The sequence below is a fragment of the Meleagris gallopavo genome, chromosome 1 (genome assembly GCF_000146605.3).
Source record: "Meleagris gallopavo isolate NT-WF06-2002-E0010 breed Aviagen turkey brand Nicholas breeding stock chromosome 1, Turkey_5.1, whole genome shotgun sequence".
In the NCBI taxonomy this organism is placed as follows: Eukaryota; Metazoa; Chordata; class Aves; order Galliformes; family Phasianidae; genus Meleagris; species Meleagris gallopavo.
In genome coordinates this window covers 20,950,753-20,967,342 of record NC_015011.2, presented here as the reverse complement: position 1 = coordinate 20,967,342, position 16,590 = coordinate 20,950,753, and the positions used below count along the sequence as shown (strand labels likewise).

At 36.3% G+C, this 16,590-nt stretch overlaps 1 protein-coding gene across 4 annotated transcripts in view; it reads right to left on the bottom strand.

The window, feature by feature from the left end:
• Window positions 1-16,590, bottom strand: part of POT1 (protection of telomeres 1) — a 63,671-nt gene that overhangs the window by 22,840 nt on the left and 24,241 nt on the right. For all 4 annotated transcript variants that reach the window (XM_031553138.1, XM_010706251.3, XM_031553134.1 and 1 more), the window contains 3 exons: window positions 11,062-11,192; window positions 5,710-6,000; window positions 2,587-2,742 (listed from right to left, as the gene is read on the bottom strand). In XM_031553138.1, the coding sequence (XP_031408998.1) occupies window positions 2,587-2,742; window positions 5,710-6,000; window positions 11,062-11,192 (578 nt within the window). The remainder of the gene's footprint in view (window positions 1-2,586; window positions 2,743-5,709; window positions 6,001-11,061; window positions 11,193-16,590) is intronic.

Sequence of the window (16,590 nt, the reverse complement as noted above, 5' to 3'; positions counted from 1 at the left end):
AAAAAAAAAAGAGAATTGATGGAAAACTCCCATGTCGCACGTAATCAACAAGAATTCCTGAATATACATAGCATTCATTAAATATTAATTAAAATTTCTAACACTAAATATTTTCCTCCTTCATTTTCATAGAATGGTTTAGGTTGGAAGGGGCCTTAAGGATCATCAACCTTCAACCTCCCACTATAAGTAGAGTTGCAACCCATTAGATCAGGCTGTCCAATGCTTCATCCAACCTGACCATGAAGACCTTTAGAGATGGAGCACCCACAGCTTCTCTGAGCAGGCTGTGCTGGTGTCTCTCTTCTAGTTTAAAACCACTCCTCCTTGTCCTATCACTATCAGACCGTGTAAAAAGTTGTTTTCCCTCCTGTTTATAAGCTCTCAAGTACTGGAAGGTCACAACGAGGTTTCCCCAAAGCCTCCTCCTAGCTAAATACGCCCAGCTCCTCAGCCTGTCTTCAAAAAGAAGCACTCCAGCTCTCTGATCACCACTGCAGCCCCCTTCTGGACCTGCTCCAACAGCTTCATATCATCCCTGTGCTGGGGGCCCCAGGCCTAGATGCAGAGGCAAACAACCTCCTCCCTTGCCCTGCTGGCCACCTCTCTTTTGATGCAGCCAAGGATACTCTTGGCCTTCCAGGCTGCAAAACTCATACCGCTGGCTCCTATCCAGCTTTACATCCACCAGAACTCCAACTTCTTTTCCAAAGGGCTGCTTTCAAGGAGTTCTGTCCCCAGTCTTTAGATATACCTAGGATTGCACCAACCGAAGTGCAAGAGCTTGTTGAGAACAATCCCAAGATGGACACATAGGGGACACCACTCATCACCAACATCCACCTGGAATACAGAGTCACTGACCACAACTCTCTGACTACAACCATCCAAGCGCAGCCTTCAAATCCCTATCTCTACAACTTTGAAATCAAGATGTGGTGCGGAATCCTGTCAAAGACTTTGCACGAGTTCAGGTAGACAACATCACTTGCCCTTCCTTTGTCCTCTGATGCCATCACTGTATCACAGAAGGCGCAGAGATTGGTTAGGATGGTGAAAGTCATGCTGGCTATCATGGATCACTTCCTCATCTCGCATTCCATGAGGATCTGCTCCATGCTCTTCTAGCCAGAGATGGGAGGCATCCTGGCCTGTAGTTCTCTGAGTCTTCTTTTCTCTTTCTTAAAAATGGGAGTGATGTTTCCTTTTTGCCAGTCAAAAAGGGACTCTGCCTGACAGCCATGACTTTTTAAGTATGATAGAGAGTGGTTCAGTAACCACAACATCCAGTTCCTTCAGAACACCGGGATGTAAATCACTCAGCCCCAAACTTGTACACATTCTGCCTCATGAGGGAGTCTCTGACTTGCTCTTTGCATACAATAGGAGGCATATTGCTTCCCCCGCCCCTGCCTAGAAGTTCCAGGACATGAAAAGCGTGGGAAGCCGGACTGCCTGTGGAGACTGAGGCAAAGAATTCTTCGAGCATGGCAGCATTCTCCGTGCCTGTTCAAGCCAGTTCTCTTTTCTCATTTATCAAAGGGTAATCTATAGAACACATTCTTATTATTTTTCTTGAAAAATTTCCTCAATCAAAAAAGCTTGGCTTTGCACATTGAGGTGGCATCCCCGTATTCTTCCCAGGCCACATGTTCCAAATTCTACTGCCCGTATTTTCCTTTCTTATTGCAGGCCCTTGCTCGGTCATTTCTGTTTCCTGCCTCATTGGCTTGGTTTCTTACACTGAGGGACAGAGAGCTCCTGTGCTCTCAAGTGTCCTTAACAAAAGAAAAATTCTGGAAGATGACCTGTAGGTAATGAATTACTTCTGTGAGTAATGTTAGTTACAAATTTTTACACAAAGGCAAGTTATGTTGCTATCATTTACTTATGACTGGGGATTATATGTCAAATTGATTTCATGTCTGCTGATAGCCACAGCCTAAGAAATGTCTACCACCGTACCTTTATTTTATTTATTTTAGTGGCAAACACTACCTGAAAAACTATGCTTGGGTACAGAAGACAAGATGTAAAATTAAAGATGTACTTTTGGCTAATTTGCTGTATTTAGAAGCAAGATGGCAGTATTGATGAAGATCAAGAGCTTAATTACATTGTTGCTTTCTCTAACTGTGCAAAATCAACATTACTGACCCACTAAATTAAGACAGCACTGTAAGTTGCAGGAATTTACAGAACAGATAAAATGTTTTATTCAGAATTACAGGCCTTTAGTGGTACAATAAATTCAATCCTTGCTTATATCATTTAAAAATAATTCTGAAGCACAGAATACATTTTCAGAATGCACTACATGCAGAGTATGTATGGTATTACAATGTCTGGAGAGAACTGCTTAATTGGAAGAATTTCTTTCATGGCAATTTTAGGGTAACGAGGCTGTTTTACACATGTTGAAGAAGTTTTGAATTCAAATAAAAGGTATGAGAAATACACTGAACAATGAAGAGCAACATTTGAGACTAATTAAGAACTGAACTGCACAGATACATTCTCTGAAGCAAGTTCCAGGCAGAAAATAGACCACAAATTGAGAGTTGGAAACAATGAATTGTACATTACCTTCAGTGATTTTGCCAGATGTACGTGGTTGTCATAGACTAAAACATCCACTGTTAGATTTCGCAGATGATGAAGAAGAACTTTGTCTCCCTCCAGTTCTTTTGTTTCCACAGGTACCTTCCATGTTGGGTAGGGGCATTTTGTGCCATCCCATACCTGCAATCAAAATCAACTATTTCAATACTCAACTCAAAATATTAATGCACAGGAATTCATACATACTGGTGCAACAGAAAATAAGACAGCTTACAATACCAATGAGTTATGCTCTTCAGGTGAGGTGGAAAGAGGGACAAGGAAGGGTGAAGACACCAAAGGTCAATTTTTAAAGGATTTCTAACCCTTTCTGAATGTTTAATTGCTATGAATCAAAGGACACAAAGGAAAAGATCTAGGAAGCAGCAAAGCAATGTGTACATTCACAGAGAACAACTCATGGCTGAAATGCTCATACCAAATCAAGAGATAAAAGGGGAAATTATTTACAGTTAAAATGACCCATAACATCAAATTAATGTTCCCAAATAAGAGTGTAGTGTATTCTGAAGGACTCACATAATGAGCTTGCACATGCCCCCACAGATTGAAACAAACAAACAAAAAAAAAGCCTGTTATGAAACATTTAAAACCACCTTTGATTGAGATGCTGCTCTTTCCTGGAATTAGCCAAGCTTTTCCAGAACTGAGCTAGAGAAACATAGACTTAATGCTATAGGCATATGTTATGAAATTAGATGCTTAGTTTCCTACTGTTTTTCAAACTGGCTTTGCTTGGGATACATTGGTAGTTCCGCACTTGATTGAAATAATGTGAGTGTGCCCTGTCAGGTCAAAGCTTACAATTTCCTTTGCAAGAGGAACTAATGGGGCTGATGTCAGGCCGTATTTTGGAAGAATTTCTAAGCCAATAAGCATTCTTTACAAGAAAAGAAAGTTCTATGGAAAATTATGTGTTTCAATGTGTTTTTATTTATTTACTATTTTAAACTTGTACAAGTAAGAGCACATCTACTTTGGGAGCTTACCAGCTTCATACTACTTAAATTGTAGATAAAAATACAGGAGCCATGGCTTTCTATTAATTTTCCCGTATCTGCTAGTGCCATGGTTACGAACAGCTATCCTCATGCCTTCATTCTTATCAACAATAATCAAACTCTGAATAAGAAACAACAAATAGTTTCATCACTAATCATGAACAAACAGGAATTACAGAATAGTTACTGAGGACATCTGACCACCATGCTGTAAAATGCTGAAAAAGGGGAGGCACCATGAACCCTGCTTTCCTGACTCATTAAGGCCCTCCAACAGAATACACTGATTGTATGATATAACACAGATAAATAGATAACTGACAGAAGAATAGTAATAAAACCCTTATGAAATGGATAAATGACAGCAGCACTTCTGTGTGAAGCCTCCTCTGATTTGAAATTAAAACTTTCAGAAATAATTAACTGCCGCCTCATTTCAATTTAAGCTTACTTTCATAAGACAAGCAACACAGCTTCATGTCACATCAGCTTAAGGAGCCACGCTTACACAGAATAACTTATTGAGTGTAATATTAAAGGTTATGCTATGGGTGATACACAGAAATCACCAAGATTCATTACAGTTATGTTTGAAGCAATCACACTATTTACCTGAGCTCGGTGCTTAAAATTGTCATTATACTTTGCTGTATTATCAACCATGAAAATAACTGTCTTGGAATGACATTGTAAATGTACATCATTGTTAAAAAACCCAAGAACAGAAAGTTAATAATATACGATATGTAACTGAAATGATATGAACTTGCTGTGCTTTGCTTCTTTGTTTAATGAATCAACAAAATAATCAGACCTCTGTCGACAATATTTATAAAAAGGCTTCTCTTACAGCATTATCAACATTCTATATGGAAGGAAAGAATTTTGGCCTGTTTGAAATTAGCAACAGCACATCAATGTTAATCTATCGGTTTTTAGCTTGTTTGGTGCATTTTTGTACAAATTTAAGTACTTAATATTTTAAAATGCAGAAAAAGGATATTGACAGAGGATTCAGTATGAGAAAAACTGATCTAGTACTAGTGGATTTCATTAAGACTTTACTATTCTGACTCCACACAGCTCCACCCTGCAAAGTTCACCTCCTTACTATACATAGTTGACAAAATAGTCTTCAAAACTTACAACACAGAAAAAAAGGGAAAATAAATAATATTTACTTAAGAAAGTGCTTGTGTTTCTCCTTGTAAAGGGCCTTTTAATCCTGAACACACACTAGTGAACGAGAATTAAGCTAGAAAGTTCTGAAATTTTACTGCATGCCATTCGACAACCATTTCGTAAGAGACAGTTAAATGTAACAGTTGCAAAATAACATGACACTCAAGGTTTGCTTCTGTATAGCACATAAAAAAGTATTTCCTGCCTTACTAAGAGAACGATGCAACTTGTTTCTAAAAAGATTGTATCAGCGAGGCTTAATACAGAAGTACCATTAAATATTTATTTTCCATTTTATAACTTTGTAGTATGCTCTTCGATGCTCACAGTTTAACAATCAACTTAAAAAACTGAAAATAAATACAGATGTGTTTCAGAATAACATCAAATTGATGCGTAGGGAGCTAAACTAAGAAAAATAAGGAGAGGTAGTTTATATTTACCTGATGTTAAGGATCACACCTCAGAAAGTACTTTCCTGTTGTGTGGCAGTTATATTCTGTGCTTTCATTAAGCAATGATCCCCCAAAGTGCTTATGTGTAACTACAAGAAGCTACCTAGAGCTCTAGAGAGTACTACGCACTGAATTAGTTATATACTGTAGATCTAGAAAAATGAGCAATAATTGCTACTGAGTAGAAAACAAGGTTACAATTCAAAACTAAAATGATTTCTCAACTTTAAGAAATCTTACAATATTTACCTAGAAATGTTTGTAGTACTTACCATCCATACCAATGCCATCTTAAAAAATTTTCAAAATAAATAAATTAGATAAAAAGAATTGAGATTCCTGTTTTGTCTCCACAGAAATAAAATAGTACAGTATCATATATTTCCTTAATCTCTACATATTAATCCACATAACAATATAACAAATTACTTTAAGAAGATAAATCTACCTTTAGAAGAAAAGATGATCCATCCACTTTTGCCTTCCCTACCAGCTGACAAGTGAGATCGAAGAACATCATTGGCTTAACATCAGACAATTTTGCTTCTGGTCCAGAGACAGAAAGATTACTGGCTGCCCAAACACGCAATTCTTCTACTGTTTTCTGTTCTTCATCTATGAAGGTGTACACTTTGCTTGAGGCTCGAGGAACTACTGGTGCTCCTACGGTTCCATCAAATGTCAATGACGCAAATCCTGCACTGGTAATTCCTTGCATTTGTCCATTGTATTCCCTAATCTACAAGAAAACATGAAAAAAAAAATGACTGTACTTCACTGAAGTATGCTTATGCTTCTGTTTTATCACGTGCATAAATAATGGATCACTACTCATTTTTATTCCTGGTGCCAGTAGAAGAGACAAAACATAAAGGAAAACGCAAATTCACACTAACAAGTAAGCAAAGCATATAGAAGGAAGTTCTAACATCAAAAATTATTTCAAGAGGCAGACTAGAATCAGCATCGGTGCAGACTATTTCACTCACAAGTCTCAAAATCTTTTTAGCATCCAGAAATCTCAAACCTTGATTTTCAACCAGTTGTTTTGACCCATTCTCATAAAACTAAAATTAGCTGATCGAAATCGCATCCAGGTTTCTGACTATGTCATTTGTGAGACAAGCTAGCTTAAGAGACCTACAGACAAACAACTACTCTAGCACCAAAAAAATTAGTATTTTTGAATTGTAACTAATTCAATAATTTATTGCTCAGAAATATGCCAGATAATTGAGCCTGCACCTTAACTTTCTATCAGATCCAGAGATTAATTTTGCTGTAAAAGTCTGAAAGTTATCACTGATTCTATTCAAATGAAAAATACGCCGTGTTAGAGAAAGAGTCAACAAATTTTCAGTATTTTCTTATATTTTTTAAATAGTTTTCTCACATCAAGTATAGTCATTACAGTCTAAACAAGTTTGGATAATACTGTACATAGATTACTTTTCCTTATATTTTAATATTGTACTCCTAGTATGCACATAGTTTCAGCTGCAATGAGAAAGAGGCAGCAATAAACTAAGGAAGCAATTTAAAATAAGACCATAAATAATCTGTGTGTCGTATGAATTAAGCCAGTTTCAACATGTTTAAATACAACAAGAAATTGAGTTACAAAAACTGCAGACGTCTTCCTATGAAAAGTTAAGTCATATGGAAACAGAATCAATTTTAATGAAAATATAAAAATACAGAGATACCAAGACCATAGATTATAACTTCTATTATTTCTGTGAACTGCTGTGCTCAAAATGTGAGACGAAATTTCTGTAGTAATTAAACACAAATGAAAGGAAACAATCAACGATACATTGCACATTTCATTTACCAGTTCAAAAAACATGATGTCCACAAAAACTGTATGTACAAAGAGTACATACCTAAACCAGATTAAATAACTTCTGCTTTGGTTATCATTTCAAAACCAGCAGGTATTACGATCCCATTTTAGAAATATTCTACAGAGAAAGTGGCCCGGTATATTTGAGCAAATTTGGATAATGTAATAAATTACTGTATTTTGGAAAAATCTCTGGGTATTTAAGACAGGATTGGTGACTTGATCCAATATAACTCAGAACAAAAATTTCAGAAAACATGTGAAATTCTAAGAACTTCTAATTACGGAAGAAGGCTATAATTGCCTAGAGTTAATACTTCTTGACGTTATTTATTAAAGGACATAAACTTGCCTTCCTTTCTCATTATGCTTTACAACTTGACAACTATGGTCAGAGCTGCCTAGGAATGAAGAGCAAGCATATAATTCTGCGCTGGTCTCTCAGTACTTTCCATAATGCACCAAGCAGTAAGAGAAGGAACCAATGTTAATGGGACAATGTTGACTAAACTGAAAGAGAGAATACACTGAGACAAGAAAATCACTACGCGAGTGCAGAGGTGAGTGCTCCTGGAAATAACGGCCAACTGGTTTAGACCAGGGTTAGTAATATAATGGAACAAATGTTTCTTAAGTATTACAGAGTTTAAAGAAAGTGATGTTCAAGAACAGAGATAGAACTAGCAGGGATATTAGAAAGGATGTGTGATTGACTCTGCTGTATTTATGAAGGCAAGCTTCTTATGTCTGATAATCAGATTGCCAAGTATTGTTCCACTCTTGACAAGAAAACAGCCTTGAAACTCACTAGCAAAACATATCTTCTTCTACTGAACTGACTGACCTACTCAGATGGTATAGTCACACATATCATGGCTATGAAGTACTTTTGCTCAAAGGAACAATGTGTTTATATTGTGAATCTGAACAGCTGAATATGCACTTGATAGAGATTTTTTTTTTTTTTAATTGCTGTTTTCCTCCATCTAACTTTGAAGTTAGAACATTAAAACCCTAAACCACATGCATTCCAAAGTACTGAAATGACACAGTTGTTGTCTATGTAAGCACAATTCAGCTCATGATGTAATTATTTTATGATACTCATTCCACTAGGCGTATTTCTACAGAACATCTTATGCAGTGCATGACTGATAAGCCAGTGGTAACAAACGAAGTGATGTGTAATGAAGAAGCTGTCATCTTTAAGACTCCCATTTCATTTGTTGCACTAACTTCAACCTAGGTACAGAAGTCAAAGCATGAAAAGATAATAGTAGCAATATTATGAAAGAGAGTTAAGATTTTCATCTTTTTAATCACAATTATTACAGGTTGTGTTATGCTGAGGAAGTCAAGTAAGTAGAGTTTCTAATGAGAGGTCATCTCATTATGTTCATCATTCTAAGAATTCAACATGAGTTAAATTACACACGGTCGGAGTAGTAGATCGGAGTAGTAGAAGTATGCACTCACATATTAGATGACTGTATTAGATGTCAAAGAATACAGTGTTTTGAAAATGCAAAGTGCTCAATAATGTTGCGCATCCTGGAAAAAAAGTCAACAGAAAATGTCCAGTGACTCTAATAAATGACTGAAGGAGAACAAGCTGAACAAGATGTGTATTCAAAAGTGTATTCTGATTTATTTCAATCTCATTGCTCTCCAATCCCCAAACATCGAAATAGAAATAAAACAGCAATTCACTTCACCAGGAGCATGGAAATAAATTCTTGTTCAAGAATCATTCAGAGATAATAAGGAATATGAAAGAAAAGTCGATGAGGAAATGAACAATTCTATCATTGTGGCAGGGTTTGTCTAATGCTAAGAATGCAGAACACAAGCCAAAACTCAAAGACAAGTGAGGATAAAATCATACAGATTTAGTCAGTAGCAGGTGGATGACCATTCCCTCCATTTAGCAGCTCAAGTAGTAAGCATTAAGTCTAATTTATTTAGAGCATCCACAGTGACGAAGAAAAAAAGAAAGAGACTTGAAATAATTCCTTCTTAGGAATATAGATAAAGGGGGAATAGAAAAACCGCAGGCCTAGTTTTTATGGTAGGAGGCAAAAAAGATCCCCACACTGTCAGAGTACTGACTACAGCTGAAGGCCCAAATATGGGACTGTAATTCAGTAAGCATTATAATTCATGAAACATCATCATTAGTCATCATAAAAATGTATTTCAAGAAATATTAACAGAAATGTAATTAAAACTGAACTATCACTCCACCCAGCTAACAAGACAATTAAAATATTCATTCTCTTAAACAAATACTGAGCAAATAAATCTATTCTCAACCCAGAGTAACACCAACAGAATCTCCTCCAGGACTTTGCCAACACTTCAGCTACTATGAAGTAGCTCAGAGCAGCCATTTTTAAAATGCATTTGCTATCAAACATCAATTCCCTGGAAGTCTCTCAAAGTATTTCTGGGACATAGAAATGTGAATAAACACTGTAAAGAATATGTATATCTGTCCTCGCTGGTAAACATAGTTGTGACAGGCTAGAGCCTCTGCTACTCTCAAATGCTTTCCATTTGGCAAGCTATGAGAGGGTGAAAAGGCCTGAAAGCAAAATGAGACGACAGTGAATGAGGAATTGCAGACATACTCAGAACTCTAATTAGAGTTTTTTGTTGTTGTTCATGTTTTTATTGAAAACTGTGTTACACAGCAATCATAAATCCTGAACTGGCTGTAGTCCCACATCTCCAAACAGCTGTCAACAGGCTCCTACACCAGATTTTACCTGCTCAGATTGGAGAACAAAACTTGCAAAGTTACTGTTATCTCAAGATAGTCAAAACATGCCTGTCCAGAAAAATGTAACTATTTAAACTAACTGTAGATCATTTTAAATTAATAAGTAATTAGACAAGCTGTTAAGCTTATGCAACTGAGGGGATATGGATTGTGGGCAGCTGGAAGTGTTGGGGCTGGAAACCACCTAAACGAGCTCAGCAGTGATGAAAAAAGCTGTGTGGAAGAAACATTAAGAGACTCTGGAACAAAACTGAAATACTGACACAATCCTGGAAAATGATTAATCAGTTAAGAAGTATTTCAGATCAACACCCAAGAATCTGTTCCCAAATCAGGTGAATAAGGTTTTCTTGTTCATACTTTATCAGTAGTTGAGCTGAAACACTGTTAGATTTGCATAACAGAGATGCATACATAACACCTCCATGAAGTGGACTTTCTAACCTGTACTTCACATCTCAAAAATAATCCATTATTTACCTACTGCCCATGCAATTTTCAATTCGTTTAAGCATTACTTTCTCCTGTTTGTACACACACACACACACCCCCCCCTATAAAACACACAGTTTTACTTCAGATGCAAGAAACATGTTTCTACCTCCACTGAATTTCAGAAACCAGTATGTTTGTAACGCTTATCCTACAGGATTCAGAGAGAATTTGAAATTAAGCATTAGACTTTCCTACTATCTGAAAAATCAATGAACATCCAAGACTGACAACACATCGGGTACTGACAAGCAATACAAGCATCAAAACCTAATTATAGCTTAATTCTACTTTAATTATACATGAAGAAGCCTTTAAAGAAGCTTTATACTAACTAGGAACAGGTTAGCTAGCTTTTGTCTCTATTTAGGTATTTACAAATGAGTCTCAAAACAGAAGATGTCATTCAGGAGTTGACATAACCATCTGTAGAACACTGGGTTTTTTGGTTGTTGCTGTTCTAAGAATTTGATGGTTCATTTTGTTTTGGCTCACACCATAACCACAGCTCATTTTTATCAACTGATTGTTTTATCCTCCACCTCCATGCGTGAATTTCAAGATATGAACAACTAAATTCTTCCTACAGTTCTCTCACTGAAAAAAACAAACAAAAACAAAAAACAGAAAAAAACAAAACCACAACACATTAAAAACAGAACAAAACACCCAATACCTACCTTTACTCTATGAAATCTAACAATATCTCCGTTTTTGTAAATTTTTGGTAGAGAATCTAGATTTCCATTGAAAAGAGTGCATGTTAACTTCACATTCGATTGGTCCACAAGTGTTACAACTGAGCAATAATCTGTAAAATATGAAAGTGTTTGAATGAATAATAGACATTACATAAGCTACTGGTACATAGATGTTATAGTTGGAATGAACAATCATACGGACAAATCTTTTCTGCTATCATCTCTGTAATTCTCCCAAAGTTAAAGAAGCAGAACAACTGGGAAATGGCCAACCATGCAAATAATTAACACAGGTAACTGAAAACAAAATGCGTGGTTAAGCACAGGTCTGTGAGCCAGGAACACACAAAACATTTTCTTCAGTACTTGACAGGTATGCTATTTTTTTAAACTTCCAATGATCTTCTTTACAAAATGAGGAGGACATGTTTACGTCCCTTATCCAGTTCTTTTCAAAGACTTGTTTTCACTATCTTCTGAAGATGCAATGAGTTCAACAAGTTTGAAAAGCAAATTAAAGTATAAGTTATTTAGCATTAACTGTGCCCCAAACATGCAAACAAGGTATTTTCTGCAAGGACACAGTCACAAAGTAATTATTAGAAAGTATAGTGAGAATGTGAAACGTTTTAAGGGTAAACATTCATAACAGAATTTTATTTTTATTTATGACCCACAAAATCAAATTCAAAGCAAGACAAATAGGACAGAACAAAACAGTCCAGTACAGGACAGTATTTACAGATTACATAAAACAAAACTCTATTTGCCATTTCACATTAAAGAAGAATGCGTATTCTTCTGTGCCATATATGAAGTACAATGAACATGCAGTTGCTCTTTCTTGGTATGGCAGCTGGTTAACTTTCCTGATAACTTTTCAAACACCCAGTATTAACTCAGCTATATGTTCAGAACCTTAAACATTTGCAAATCTCATCCTAATTAGTTTTAATCAAGAAGATGGAGTACTTTTCCTTTGGTTATTTCTTCTGCTGGCTTTTACTGAAATTTACAGTTCAGGGCTAAATTACAACTTTTTAAGCAGATAAATAATTGTAGAATGTTGCATCCTAACTTATTATTTTTAACTATACATTAAGGTACACGACATTTTGGCTTTAATAAAGCTAGTAAAGATCCTCCAGCAAAAAGTACACTTTTTAGGCATTAAATTAACAGTAATAAATAATTTATTTTTATATTAAGTTTAAAACTTCTGAAGTTGGAACTCTAAAGTTTGAACTGAAAGGAGATTGGAGACTACAAGGAGAGATATCTAGAGTGAAGATGAGCTTGAGAAAGGTGAAGAAAACACATCTTCCCTAAAAGTTTAAATGTCTGTCTTCTTTGTTTCTCAACATCTGAAGTAGTAATTAAACATTCATGTAAACTGGTAATGAATTAAATTTCCCCAGCTCTCAAAAAAGTAAAAAAAAAAAAGAAAAGAAAAAAATGCAAGAACTGAACAAAGATGCTATAAGCATTAAAACAAAGCTGATAAAATCCCCATTATTTATTTTTTATAAAGATACAAGCATAAATAAATTGTTCTAGGCAGCTTTGAAAAAGAAAAAAACTATCAGTCTACTGAAACTGACAGATTAGTATAATGTAAAAAACTACAGGAATGCAATCAAAAGCGGATGATCATCATGAGTAAATTCATATGAAAAATTCCCCAAACTTGAAGACAACAGATATGTTAAACTGAATTAGAATACATGCTTGTTTGTATACTTACTGTGCTTTCAAAAGAAATACACCACTGTATCCAGCAAATATATCCCTAAATCATACTATCATTTAAACATAAAAGTTTAAATTCTCTATTGATCAGAATGATTGTTCAAAGAACAAAAATCACTGAAGGCTTACTAAGATGAGAAATAAAACTAATTTTCCTCCAGAAATAAAAATTGACGTATTTCCATAAAATGGATGCTCCTCTTCCTCTCAAGTATTTTCTCACACTGATAAATTCTGATCTGTTGCGCTTAGAGGTTGCTAAGCATCATTCTTTTGCACACTCCCACAAAAGACACAAGGTCAATATTATGTATCATCTAAGCCAATATTCTGTGCTAGGATAAGCAGACATGAATAAAGTATAGCTAATGGCTGATACGAAACTGCAAGTATTTACTGCTGTAATCCAAATACTGATTGTTTTATTTCTCTGGGTTAAGTTGAACAGCTCAGATGCACAGAGACAAGGGCAAAATCGGCTATAAAGAAGAAAAACTTATGGTTCACTGATTTACAATTCTATAAAGATACACGACAGCACATTACAGTGCATTGATATAATTCAACCAGGAATCCAAAGTGAAATATCAAGCCCACACCACACTAAAATTGTTGCTACTGTTTGAAGCTGTGATTATACACCCTAGTCAGTTTCATACACCTGCAGCTGCCTATTTAAGGGGGAGGAAGTTAACACATTTCCTCCATTTTCTTTGCAACTAGCGTACCCAAAGGTCAGTATCCTCCTACTCTAAACAGTATAAAATACTGCACTTTAAACAGTCAGAAAAGACCTTCTACATAATACAGGTTCTCTGCTTTTGTGATTATAGTCTTTCATTCTCAAGAAAGATCTCAAAACACCAATTCTACAATAAACCTAACTAATTTTCTTCAAGAACAAAGCATAAAGACTGATTTTCTTTTAAAGAAATCCTTAACCATCAAGTCCTTTTTAAAGGTGAACAAATAAAAAGTCATCTGTCCTTTCTTTTCCATGTGGAAAGTGAAAATTACTTTCTGCTTTCCAAAGCAGTATGAGAGTTCAGTGATTGAATTCACTTCTCTGTACAAATGGTAAGTCAAACTCCAGAGAGAACTGATGAATTTAAATAATAAAATAGTGTCCTAGTGTCAGATGGAACAACATTATAAACGTAATTGCTAAGACTTCTGATTTTTTTTATTTTACAACATACTTTCCAATGAAGAAAAACTCCTCAGTTACCAAACTACCAAAAAAAGAAGTTTACATACTGGGGACAATTTTCTTCTCTTATAGGAAGTTTCACTACTGGTAATTTACTTATAACACTTCACTTTAAAAATATGGCACCTAAGTGAAGTGAAGAGCATGAATGCCTTCTCCAGCCGCAGATTCACAGATCCCTCAAGCAGAGACACAGCCCCTCATCTGTACTGCACCCCTTCGTGGATCTCAGGCTCACCTTGCAGCTTGTGTATGCAAAGGAGAGGGAGTGTGCACATGCAGAGAATTCAAAGACTTAAGAAAAATAAGAGGATAAGACAAACTGCAGTCTTCAGCTGCAGGGCTCAGCCAGATAGGTATACTGACCAGCCGTGTTTTACATGCAGCCCTTATACACTTTTTTTTTTTTTACCTATCTCCTCCACATTCCTCCTTCTCCCACTTCCCCTTGCATGCCCATATGAGTTTACAGAGCTCTGCAGTTTCTGCATCCTCCCAGTCCGGGATCCCCATTTCACAACATGATCAGCAACAAGTGATGCTAGAAGTGGTGCCTGTAGCTTCTGAGTCTGCCAGTTAGTGACTGAGGTTTGTCTCTTGAGATTGTCTCCCAACCAAGATGACCTCCATCAGATAACCCTGCTGTTATAAAAAAAATCCCACATTCTCATATGCTCTCACAAATTAGTGCGGCTGACCACACATGGTTTACTGCATCCCTGACTTATTGTACTTACTGTTTCACAAAAGGGCCCTGCACCAGATACCTTCCAAAAAGCAGGCAAAATAGATCTAAAGCTCAGCACATTTATATACTACAAAAGAAAGCTTAAACCTTTTAAAATGCTTTAACTTGTTTGATATATGCCCCCATATTTGGAGATACTCAAAAGCCATCCAGACACGGTTCTGGGCAAGCAGCTTTAGGTGGCCCTGTGTGTTGGATAAGATGAACTTTGGAGGTCTCTTCTCACCACAGCTGTTTTGTGATGGTTGAAGATTTCTTTTAAGCATTAAAGGGAATGTTGAATTCAGTTAATTTCTTCAATGTGATGAAGTGCTAATTGGCTTGGAGTTTTATTACACACAAAAAAAATTTCTGGTGTTTCTGACTGAAGTCCTTAATGAAAAAAAAACCACAGATGCGTAAAATCTAAGCTTAAAAAACTTACTGATTGCTACTTGCATATTGTACCACATCCAGATCAAGGACATTTTAAATAGTGAAGGTTTTAAACTGTTTTGAAAGTAAATCCAAAATATTGACAACTGTTTATTTACAGGCTGAATTTTCCTAACAAAATGAATAATGAAATCATTCTTAACAACACAAATGAATTTAAAGTTTCTGCAGTTTAGGATCTGCATGCTGAAACCATTTTTTTAAATGAACAAAAGATTATGAAACGAGTCTCTTAGCTATTAAAAGTGTAACTGAATTTTTCATAGAATCATAGAATCACCAAGGTTGAAAAAGACCTAAAAGATTATCCAGTCCAACCGTTCACCTATTACCAATAGCTCCCACTAAACCACGTCCCTCAACACAACATCCAGTCTTTCCTTGAACACCCCCAGGGTCAGTGACTCCACCACCTCCCCGGGCAGCCCATTCCAGTGCCTGACAACCCTTTCTGAAAAGTAATACTTCCTAATGTCCAGCTTGAAACCATTCCCTCTGGTCCTATCACGAATGACATGAGAGAAGAGGCCGACCCCCAGCTCACTACAACCTCCCTTCAGGTAGTTATAGAGAGCAATAAGGCCTCCCCTGAGCCTCCTCTTCCCCAGGCTGAACATTCCCAGCTCCTTCAGCCTCTCCTCATATGGCCTGTGTTCCAGACCCCTCATCAGCTTTGTTGCCCTCCTTTGAACACGTTCCAGGGCCTCAATGTCTTTCTTGCTGTGAGGGGCCCAAAACTGGACACAGTATTCGAGGTGCGGCCTCACCAGTGCTGAGTACAGGGAAAGAGTAAAGAAAGAGTAAGAAAGTCTGAAATAAAAGCCAGTCACCTGTGGCATAACTGAATTACTTTTCCAGGAACTGAAATTGTCCTGATGTGTAAAATAATGAGAACTATTTGAGGGGCGAGCTTATTGTTTTTCAGATCTATAGTATTACAATATCAGAAAGTTAGAAGTGAACAGGGAGAAGGAAAGAGAGAATCATTATGGCAGCATGAACACTGCTGCAATTCAAGTTGTTGCTTTCAGTCATAACTATTACATACTACAATATCTGCTTTCAGTAAAAGAGAAGGACTTCAGAGTTGCATTGTGTCTGCAAACACCTAGAGCAAAATTTAAACTCTGGACTTCTAAATAAGCAAGTTCAATACTGCTCAGTTCAGAGAAGTGATCAGCTGGTCAGCTGAAGCAACACCTTAGCTCAAGCAATATAAAAACGGGCATAATACAGTAATCTGAATGGTAGAAAATTACCAAGTTTATTAAGTTTCAATACTAGACTGATTCAGCAAAAAGATTGGTCTTATAATAACTCCAAACTGCATCTTTTTTCTTTTTTCTCTTTTTTCTTTCTTTTTTTT